Here is a 12,041-nt window from a genome sequence, read left to right on the forward strand (position 1 = left end):
TACAAGGGAGGATCAGGATAGTATTCACATTAGAGAGAATATTATAGCAAAATCTTAACAGTTGAAAATGAGCTTAATAAGTATGTATGAGAGAATAGGACGTCCTAAAGCGGAGGTTGGCAAACCGCCTTTGGACAGAAACTGGCCCACTGCCCATTTTTGTAAGAGGGGCTGTATTGGAACAGAGTCACATGCATTTGTTTACTGTTGTCTTTGCCTATTTTCGTGTTCCACTGGAGGAGTTGAGGAGTTTCAATAGAGATTCTGCCCCACAGTGCCTAAGATATTTGTTATCTGACCTTTTACAGACAAGTTCACCAATGCCTATCTTAAAGGATTTGAGAAAAGAAGAATTTAAGTTTAGAGAAGTATGAAGTATCATAGAAATTTGGAAAGAGCATGGCTTCAGAAAGCAGACCTGAATTCAAATCCTGCTTCTGCCTGCTACTTTTGCCATGTAAAATGGGGAGAGTTTCTTAACATCTCTAAGCTTTGATGTCTACATTGGTAAATATTTAATTGTCATGTGTCTTTCATTGGTTTTTTTTGAAATTAAATGATACAGCACATGTCAAGTCCCTTATAGTATTCAGTACACGTAGCTTCCCTTTTCCTTTAATCAATGAAGCAAGTGGAATTATGTAATGCACATTTCTTTTTAGGAAATCAGGATTATACTCAGGATACAGCTTTGGAAAAGGACAGGCCTATGTTTTTGTTTGTTGGTTTGGTTTTGGTTTTTTGTTTTGTTTTGTTTTTTAAAGGTTTATTGACCTGTCAGAGAGACGGGGGGGATTGCGCGCACAAGCATTGGGGGTGGCAGGCAGAAGTAGAAGCCGGCTTCCTGCTGAGCAAGGAGCCCAGTGTAGGACTCGATCCCAGGACCCTGGGATCATGACGTGAGCTAAAGGCAGATGTTTATCAGACAGAGCCACGCAGGCTCCCAGGACAGGCTTATGTTTTAATCCCATATCTCCCTAGTGCTACTTCTGGGCCTTTGGGGAAGGCCTTAACCTTTCAATTTTAGTTTCTGTGTCTGTAAGTGAGAGAGTACTAATCCTGAAGGTCGGGAGGATTGTATTAGCATTTCGCATGCAGAATTCCTTGCAGAGTGCCTAGGGCACAGAAGACGACGTATAAGACCAGATTTTAGGGGTCTGTCACGTCATATGGTGTTAAAGATTTTATCAGTTGTCTATTGAGAGGTAATGGGCATTTTTGAGAAGCAGTTGATTTGATAAAAATGTTTTTGGCAGCAACATGTACAGTACAAAAGAAAAGCATTTAGTCAGGAAAATCATATAAGACCATTTTTGTATGCATCTTGGTGCTCTACAAAAAGATGCTGGAAGCCCAGACTTAGTAATGACAGTGGAGTGAAAGGGGACACAGTAATCCTCACAGACATCTTCAAGGATGAAATCACAGATGTGGTAGTCTGGCTGTGTCCTGTAAAGAAGAGCAATCGAAAGTAGTAGGACATGATTCTTAGCGTAGTTGCTGAACTACACAACTGCTGGTTATATGGAAAAGAATAATTCATTTTCTGTGTGTTTCCATGTTAGCAGCTGCTGTGAATTTATGGGATTTGGCTTCCTGATGTTCGGGAACAGGGAACTAGAGAGCAGTTAGGTGGGAGGGATGGAATTATAGTCAAACAAGTAAGTTGTTAAAACTTTGAGAGGAGACCAGAGCGATAGCAGGAATTACTGTAGACAGAGACTGATTTCTAGAATTAAGCTTTTTTTTTTTTTTTAATTTTTCTTTTTCAGCATAACAGTATTCATTATTTTTGCACCACACCCAGTGCTCCATGCAATCCGTGCCCTCTACAATACCCACCACCTGGTGCCCCCAACCTCCCACCCCCCACCCCTTCAAAATTCTCAGATCGTTTTAGAATTAAGCTTTTTAACAGTGTTTGAGAAATGACTGGTTTCACCCATTGCTCCTGAAAGTAAGTTCTTGTGTGTAGGCTATCTTGTGTCCGTCAGTCTTGTTTGATTAGAGCTGTGTGTGCCTATGTTCATGCACGTTGTCAGTCGTATTCACTCAGGTGTTTACTAGCTAGTGTGTTAGTCTCTAGAGATTAAAGGAAGACCAAAACAAATCCATCTGGTCCAGGAAATGCTTAGTCTAATAGAAGGAAAAATACGAACAGACCAACAGGTAGAATAAAGTCTCAAATATAACGAATTCTTGTGATCATTTGAATCATTTAACAGAGTCATAAAGTAGAATAATGTATAAAGGAGTGTGGGTATATAAAGACAGATAATCAATGAAAAAATAGTACCTACAAATCAGTAAAAACCTTAATGGTAACTACTTCTGTGATGCAACAGTGCTAATAACTGTTTACACTTAGTTTTTTTATAGTACCTAATTCATTAGCTTACTCTTCAGTATGTGCCTCTGTGTGTCACTATTAAGTGACACTATGTTTAGGGCAAAAATAGCTAAGACTTCTCAGGAGCTTAGAAAAGGGAACGTTTTAAATGCTGTGATTAAAGTGCAATGTTCTTAGAGCTGTTAAGACTTCATATATGGTTTGTAGCGTTGTAGGTACTTTACGATGAGACTTTTTTCATCCCGTTACTCATAATCCATTAAGAGGTTTAAATTTTTGCCTCTGTTATGTGACTATTACAGATTTGTTCATTTAGCATCGTGTTATATATTACGTTGAGTTAATAGGAGGAAGAAATGTCTGTAGAGCATGCAGAGCACATTATCTCAAGCAAGCCATGTAGCTTTGGGAAAAGGGAAGGGGAGCTGGTACATGAGGGTGATCTCTGCCAAGATTGTGATGGGTGTTTCCTATACTTTATGTCCTTTACTTCTTGGATGTGCAATGCTGAACCCTCCACCCCTTTCCCATGGTAACGCTTTCTTGTAAATCCTTATGACTACTTGCATCATACAAACGTAGCCTATTCAAAAATCACTGTGGAGTCAATATTCATTCAGTGAATATTTCAAGAACCCTTAACTGTATGCCAGGATGTACCAGGCACATTCTAGGCATCAGTGATGCATCAGTGGCCAAAACAGACAACAATCTCTACTCTCATGGAGATGGTATTCTAGAGGGGAGAGACAATAACAAACATAAGTAAACTGTTATGTTACTTAATGTTTGAGGTCAGCGATGGATACATTTTCTACTTTACTGTAGAATCAAGATGTTTTATGTGCTCATGGAGAAAATACTATCTTCCTAGTATTTTTTTTTTTTAAGGTGTATTTAAAAACTAGTGTCTAGAGATTGTACGAATAGATTTGGGGCATATAATTTTTTTGGGGGGGAGCATATAATTCTTAAAGTTTCCTTTAATACCTCAAGGCAGCTCCACTATAAGCATTTTAGTAGAAACAGGTAAAGAAATTGAATTTTTTTCCAAACTAGCTGTCAACATTATTCTATGTCTAACTGTAAATACTGAAGGGTTGGCTGTTTCCTATGTATTTCATCCATCTCCCTAGGTCACTTTTCAGGCATTTCCAGCATTAGTGTATCTCAGCATTTGGTCTGCAGACCACCTGCATTAGGATTACCTGGGCTGCTCAGTGTAAATTTAGACTCTGGAGACCGACATCAGCCCTACCCAATGACAGTCTTTGAGACTGGGTCATGAGAATCTGTATTTTTAAAGTGGACTTCAGGTAATAATGCTGCACGTTTGAATTAGAGAACCATGGAGTAAAGTATTATTCTGATGACTAGTTATTTATAGATTTATAGTATTGGGCTTTGGGTGGGATAGGATTATTCAGTGAACAAGTATAAAAAAAATCTCGTAGGAGTATTTGAGGATAGCTTATTTCTCAGGCTTGCAAGTGCAGAGATTGGAAGCACGTGGCACCACTCTCAGTCCAGTGCATCTCTGTACAGAATTCTTGAACTAGAGAAATTTGAACTGTCATGAAATATCCTGCCCTGTGTGTTTGGAATTGTATCAGAATTTTCTTGATGCATGGTTTTAATTGATAATGCTGTAATCAACATTAAAAAAACTATATAAAGGTAGATATTTTAGCCTCTTTTTCTGTACATAATCCCTTCCAAAATCAAGTACTAGAATTGTTTCACATTTGTAAAATATGTTATGATGCTACCTGTAACGGTGTACTGATTTCTGTTTTGAAGCCACTGAAATTGTGTTTTTTCCTCAACGTAAGTGTGATACTTACTTTATGTTAAAGGTTGTAATTTGCTTCTTGTTGATGTGTAAACTTGGAATGACATTTGGCCAATGACATTCTACTTTCGTGTTCATAGATTATATTGTCAAATTAGTTTTACCTTTCTTTCTAAATGATAAGAACTTTTTGTCAGTGATTCCATTTAAGGGTTGCTAAGTCTTGGCACTAAGGATATTTTGGGCCAAGTAATTCTTTGTTTGAGGGGAAGGCTTGCTGTGCATTGTAAGCTATTTAGCAATATCCCTGATCTCCACCCACTAGATACCAGTAACACCCTTCTCCCCATCCCATTGTCCCCCCAAGTTACTGCAACCAGAAGTGTCTCTAGACATTGCCCAGGGTCTCCTGGAGTGCAGATTTCCCCCCATTGAGAACTGCTGTATTTTATATCCTCTTCATATTAGATACATAGTAACACTCAATAAATACTAAGAAAAATAGTATTTTGAGCTGAAAAAGATTTCACATTAATTACAGCTCCTCCCTTCTTCCCCTGCCCATTGTGTAGATGAAGTAACAGCAGGTCGTTAGCAATGAAATGACTAAGTAATTTCAAACACCAAAGTTAGAGGCAGAATTTGAACCAGAGTCTGAGATCATCATGATTCACTTCCAAGCCTAGCTTTACTATCAAGTTGTTATTTCAAGGAGAAAACAGGAAATAGGGGGCTTCATGTTTAACCTCATTTTATGAGCATTTAAAAGTATAAAATTTCAGAGAAGTTATTCATGTTACAAATGGATTCTTGACTTTGTGAAGGAATTAATCTCAGGTTTCTATGCAAACCATTGTTCTCTAATATGAAAATATAAAGAACAAAAGTTAAACTCAGACTTAAGCTTCATTCATAGTCCTGCTACCTAATCAGTGCTTGCATTCAAACAAGTTACCAAGTCTAAATATCAATTTCTTTACCTGAAAAGTGATATTAGTATTCTTCTCCTATTCACAGAATTATCTGGAGGTATAGTTGAAGGTCTACTAAAGTCAACTATAAGATATTTTTTATGTGATAGTTATTATATATACACTGATGTGTCTGCAGTTAATCACTTAACAGTGAGATCAGGATCCGAAATAGAAAGGAATTGGACCTATCATTTCAGGATCTCTGTGTGCCAAGCACTCTCTTAGATTCTTTTCCGCATGTTTTCTCATTTCAAAATCCCACCTATAAGCTGAAGAAGATGACTGCTGTCCTCAGAAGGACAAGAGCTGCCTAGATGATAAATGAGAAGTTGGAATCCTAACCTACATCATTTTACGTCTATAACCCATGCTTTCCTTGCGTGATACATATATAAATTGTTTTCCTAGGGAAGCCTCAGTTTAAGGTTTTAGGAGTCACTGCCAGTTGAAATTCTATCAAAAATGGAGTTTAATGCTCAGAGTCAAGGTATAGTAGAGTGGGTGGCATTATATATCTCCATTTTACAGATATGCTGAGGCCGGTGAAATGTAATAGGGTGAAATGTGGAGCTGGGGTTTTTTTTTTCTCTGAAACCTGTTTTGAGAACCACCATTGTATTTTCTTACTGATTGCATATTTTCTTTATTTGTTTATTAAAAAAACTTTACAGTAAATTAAAGAATTGATAGATGGGTATACCCACTCCGCCCACTCAGTCAATTGTATTATCTTAGTTTAAGGGAATTAAGGGCTGATGTTTTCCGGCCTCCTTAATTTGGGAAGGGGGGGATTAAGAACATCTTTTACTCACATTATCCCCCCAAATCATTTTCATATTTTTACTCAGAAGTCAATCTCCATAACCACAGTGTTCAATTAGACTGTTTGATAATTAAATCCTACATTAGTGATGGCACAAATAAATACGTAATTGGCTTAATTTCACATAGCTATTCAGAGGCAGGATCTGTATCTCCAAAACCTATGTTATTTTTGTTACCTTTGCTGTTTGTGTTGCTTCTAAGAAAAACCAATGTTGATCACTGTCCAAAACCTTCCAGTCACCTTTCTCTATATGTTTAAGGGAGAAACTCTGTTGATAACAAAGGAAGGCTGAGAGATTTTGACTGTTATTTGGCCACAAATTCACTTCGTCATCATTCTTGGGTGGAGGTGGTGGGTGGTGCTAAGAAACCAGGGTAATGGTGACTAAAGTGATTGATAAACCAGAACTCACATACAGTAGTGTCCTTATTCCCAACCACAGTTAAATGTCCTCGAAATAAATCAAATTAACAAAGGGAGAGATCATATGAATAAATACATTATATTTTATTTAAACTGGTATATGTGTAAATATATTGTATATTGTCTCTTAATTAAGATGGTTTCATTTCTTTGTTGTTCTGGTTGTCTTGAATCTGTAAAGTAGGACGGTATTAATTTGTAGTAGTGATTTCTATACCTCTTAAAGTCCTAATTCTCTATTTGATTGTTTTTGTTTCTTCTTTCCCTCAAAAAAGATGCCATCGTAGCAACTGTATCCCATTTTAATTAATATGAGGACTTCAGAATAATCTTTGAAAATAACTAGAATTATTCTGGGTTATTACAAAAGCAGAAACTTCTAAAACAAGTAGATAAAGTTGCTTTTAGATCGTGTATTGTCTGCAGAAATTAAGTAATTTTGCAAATACAATTTATTTTTTTTTTAATTAAAATACAGTGCCGTTCTTTTAAATCTCAGAAAACACTAAAGGAAAGGATGGGCTTTCTTTGTTTGTTTGTTTGTTTGTTTTTTATTTTTGCAAGGAACCAATGAGACATAGAAAAAAATATTTGTCCTAGAAGATGAAATCAAATGACAAGTGAGACTTTATATATATTTTTTTTAACAAAAATATCTTTAACAAGAACATCTTTTAAAAGAATCTTTAAAAAAGTATCTCAGAGATAAAATTTTAACTATTCTTTTAGCAGTTATTCTTAATTTGTCATAGTGTTTTGTGTGGCCATAGGTTGGAGTATTAAGTAATTGTTTTGTATGAGAATGTCATGTTTTTTCTTTTTTGTATGTGAATTTATATTCTTTTTTAAGACTTGAAAACAACACAATTTTATGGGTTCGTATAAATACATATATATAAGTAAAAGGCTCATTTACTACCTAGTTTCTCATTTTAAAAAAAAAAATTTAGAATTATTTATTCTTTTTCTTATCAAGGCATTGCTTCAGAGTTTGGAGTTCGAGGTTATCCAACAATTAAGCTGTAAGTTGAGTGTTGTATGTTTATATGTGTATTTTTATTAGTTCACTCTGCTTACGTTTTATTACATTAATTTCTAGTAGCATCCGTGGAGGATTGAAGATTCGGGTTCAGTGATTCTTTCTAGGTGCAGTATGTGAGCAGAGGAGAGGGACTGCATCTTCCTGCTTTTCTTGGTATTTAAGTGAGTGTGTTGTTGATGGCTGATTCGCTGAGTGCGCTCTGAGCGTTTGCTGCGGGGCAGGCATCCTGCAGGACGAGACGCACAGCTGTACAGTGTGAAAGGTGTTTCACCCTGAGGAGCTCAAGGGTATATTCTGCTGTATCATGTGACTCCTGTCTCCTAACAGATGTTACTTTTCTATAATGGAAATAGACTTACTTCATTAGAGAGGAAAGAAATAGAATCAAATTGATGGATTTAATTCTAATCTGTAAGGGTTGGCAAAGTCTCATGTAAAGTGTATATAAATTGGGAGAAATGCTGTACTAATTCTAAGGGATTTATTTCATAATCATAATTTTATTGAATTATCTCTTGAGTTTCATCCTTATTTTGGTAATATGTGAGTTGAGGAATATTTGGAAACTTATTTTTATAATTAGGTAAGTTATTTTTCAGTGTTTTAAAATCTCAGATTTCAAAATTTGACTAATTTTAATTTTTTATTTCTTGAGTTTTGTGTTGACTTCCCTCCTTGCCCTGCTTTCAAAAAATGTTAAATCTCTTTTACTTGTGTTAAGTAAATGATCCATTTTGTTCTTTTTTGTTTGATTATAAATGTTGTATTGTGTTTTCACTTTTTTTTTAAAATCTCAGCTGGACACATCATTACAGGCTTTTGGAAAATTGTCTTAATTTTATAGAATAGGTGTTTCACGTCTTATTTATCTCTATAATCTTGGAGCATCTTTCAAGTTCTTGTGATGCTGTGTTGCTTAAAATTTGTTTACCTCTACCAAAATACTATTAATTCCCTGTCATTTTTTAAACTTGAGAAAATAGTGAGAATTATGTTGCTTTTACAAGCTCTTGACCATGAATGTGTAGATTATGCACTTTTCAGAAGCACAGACACAGTGCAACTATTAGATATAAAATGAAATATTTTCATGTAATTTCAATAAAATATAGCCTTTTTCTTTATATTTTGAATTGTTGGTCCCCTATAGCCAGTTGTCTACTGTATTTCACATGATTATGGTACTTCTGAAACAACTCTGCATTTACTATTTTATATACTGTAATTTAACATAACAGTAGTGATTAGTGTTAACTATTAAAACAGTTGAAATAATCTAAACTTCTGTCCTTTTTTTTTTTTTTCTTTTTAAGATTAAAGGGGGACTTGGCATATAATTATAGAGGACCACGAACTAAAGATGATATTATTGAGTTTGCTCACAGAGTGTCTGGGTAAGTTTTTATTAGGAAAGGCTTTCACTATATGATTACTAATATTTTATAGCAGCAATGTCCACAGTAGCCAAAATATGGAAAGAGGCCAGATGTCCATCAACAGATGAATCGGTAAAGAAGAAGTGATATATATATATATATATATATATATATATATATATGCAATTGCATGTGAACCAGCCATTAAAAAGAATGAAATCTTGCCATTTGGAACCACATGGATGGAACTGGAAATCTTATATTAAGTGATATAAGTCAGTCAGAGAAAGACACACCATTTTCACTCATATCTGGAATTTAAGAAATAAAACAGATGAACAAATGAGAAGAGAAGAAAAAAGATAAAAACAAGAGAGGGAGACAAACCACAAGAGACTCTTAACTATAGGAAACAAACTTGAGGGTTGCTGGAGGGGAGGTGGGTGGGAGGATAGGGTACCTGGGGGATGGGCATTAAAGAGGACACTGGATGTGATGAGCCCAAGGTGTTACGTTCAACTGATAAATCAGTAAATTCTACTCCTAAAGCTAGTAATATACTATATAGTAACTAAATTTAATATATTATTATTTTTTTGAAGATATTAATACCCTAAAGTTAAATGCAATTTTGGGCCACCTGAGTGGCACAGTCAGGTAAGCATCCGCCTCTTGATTTTGGCTCAGGTCATGATCTTTGAATCATGAAACCAAGCCCTGGGCTCTATGCTGAGCTCCAGAGCCTGTTTAAGATTCTCTTTCCCTCTCTCTGCCCCTCCCCACCATGCATGTACTCTCTGTCTAAAAAAAGAAAGAAAACTAAAGCTAAATGTATTTTAATAGACCATATTGAACCCACATTTTTTTAGGGACTTAACCTGAATAACATCTTTCTGTTCGTTTATGACAAAAGGTAGGCATATGTAGCATATGCGGAGAGGTGTTTAAAGAAACAAGAGGAACTGTAATTTGTATTATATTTGTTAACCTTGTATTAAATTTACTTCATTTGTAGAAAAAAAAATTTCTTCAGTAGATTTTTTATTTTTTATTTTTTTAAGATTTTACTTACTTATTTGAGAGACTGAGAGCTCAAGCAGGGTGGGCAGAGGGAGAGGGAGAAGCAGACTCCCCGCCGATTAGGGAGCCTAATGTAGGGCTTAATCCCAGGATCTCGAGATCATGACCTGAACTAAAGGCAGACACTTAGCCCACTGAGCTACCTAGGTGCCCCTGCCAGTGGATTTTTTTTTTTAAATTTTATGTATTTATTTGACAGAGAGAAACAGTGAGAGAGGAGACACAAGGAGAGTGTGAGAGGGAGAAGCAGACTCCCCACTGAGCAGGGAGCCCCATGTGGGGCCCAGTCCTAAGACCCCGAGCTTACGACCTGAGCTGAAGATGGGTGCTCAACCCACTGAGCCACCCAGGTGCCCCTGCCAGTGGATTTTTAATATTTTCAGAATTTGATTACTTCTAACAACCTTGTGAATGGTAGCTTTTATTTTACTGTAAATTTGCTTTTATACTGCTTCATTTACATCAACTTATTTTTCTTGTTACTTAACTCCAGAGTTTTTAAAAGAAACCCCACAATATCATTGTTCTGATTAGACCTGGGCTTTAATCCCTGGCCTGTGATACTGGAAAATTCTTCTTAGATAACAGCTAAAATACTTTCCTTGATCTGTCACTTGCTGCTTTATGCCACCTGTGAGGTATTACTACACATTGCTTAGAATGTGACATAATTAGAACCCAGATTCTTATCGGAGATACAGATCTCTGAGATTTTACTGCTAAGAAGACAGTTTCTTCCATAAACATTTCCTGTTGGTTTGAATGTGTTGATTTTGCTTTTTCATCTACATCTGTCTTGCTGGGATGTAAAAGTTGGTGCTTGTAATTATTTAATGCAATTATGTGGATCTTATTCAAGAGAACATTTATCAAGGTAAGTTAACCTATGTTGACTTTGGAAGTATAAGCGCTTTCTTGTGAGTTTGACAGGATACATTGATAACTTTAAATAGCTTTAAAGTAAAATTGAAATATCGCAGTGGGTTTGTTGAGTGGCATGGCACTGTATGGCTTGCATTATTTGAGAGAAAGGCAGAATTAGGAATGACCTTTTTTCAAGTTTGCAAAGCTTATTAATATAATTTTCACTGTATTTTCTCATTGATTGTATATTTCATTTTCTTTATTTGCTTTCTGAATAAATTGTGAGATAAGTTTATATTATATGAGGGGATATATGATACGAGGGGATTACGTGAGGGACTGATGTAACTAAAGGTGACTCTGTTGCAAATGAAATTTCATGACTCGGGCCTGGGGTTGCATCACTTAGCAGCTGATTACTGCAGTCCAAGAATAGAGGCTGGAGGGAGTGACGCGACGTACGTAGGGAACGGTGCATTTTGAAAATGTGTTTGCCTTGGCAAACTCTGTATTCTGTCCAAATTTCGTGGAGAAAAATCTGACAGTAAAAACATGCCTCTTTTTTAGTTTTTAGTAACATTTTACAAGTGATAAATTTTATAATAAATTTTGATGTAATTTATTTCTCAGTGTATTTGGCTTTGAAATATGCTTGCGTGGTAAAAGTCTTTGTAGAATTTTGTTTTCTTTTTATAAGGTTCTTAGGTATTATTAGGACTACCACTTTCCATTTTATTTTTTCTGAAAAGAATAACATACTTATGAAACATTTAGATTTTAACCTCTATATTTTATTTTTTATTTAAAAAAATTTTTTTAAGATTTTTATTTATTTATTTGACAGAGATCACAAGTGGACAGAGAGGCAGGCAGAGAGAGAGAGGATGGAAGCAGGCTCCCTGCTGAGCAGAGAGCCCGATGCGGGACTCGATCCCAGGACCCTGAGATCATGAGCTGAGCCTAAGGCAGAGGCTTAACCCATCTAGCCACCCAGGCGCCCTAACCTCTGTATTTTAAAACTAGCATTTAAATAGACATAAATCTTCTTAGCATTGCATTATAATTTTCTGGGATAGGATTTCACAGTGTGTTAGTGTGAATGATCATATGAAAGGGAAAAAATAATTCTCATGCGGATCCTAGTATTTGTGGCTGAGGACTCTAAATGGCTTATAGTTCTGTTCTTGACTATCACAATATTGGCCAAGATGGTACTCTCTAAAGGGATGTATTTTAAACTTATTTTTTAAATTGATAGATTAAGTTGTGGGTACTTTGTTTTCATTGTGTGAGTACAGTTTTGGTCATGGGCTA

At 35.8% G+C, this 12,041-nt stretch overlaps 1 protein-coding gene across 2 annotated transcripts in view; it reads left to right on the forward strand.

Annotated features, from left to right (window-relative positions):
- TMX3 (thioredoxin related transmembrane protein 3) overlaps window positions 1–12,041 on the forward strand; it is a 44,077-nt gene that overhangs the window by 10,144 nt on the left and 21,892 nt on the right. The window contains exons 5-6 of one of the 2 annotated variants that reach the window (XM_047696568.1): window positions 7,342–7,387; window positions 8,721–8,801. In XM_047696568.1, the coding sequence (XP_047552524.1) occupies window positions 7,342–7,387; window positions 8,721–8,801 (127 nt within the window). The remainder of the gene's footprint in view (window positions 1–7,341; window positions 7,388–8,720; window positions 8,802–12,041) is intronic. The other variant, XM_047696569.1, reaches the window with a different exon arrangement.

The sequence above is a fragment of the Lutra lutra genome, chromosome 12 (assembly GCF_902655055.1).
Source record: "Lutra lutra chromosome 12, mLutLut1.2, whole genome shotgun sequence".
In the NCBI taxonomy this organism is placed as follows: Eukaryota; Metazoa; Chordata; class Mammalia; order Carnivora; family Mustelidae; genus Lutra; species Lutra lutra.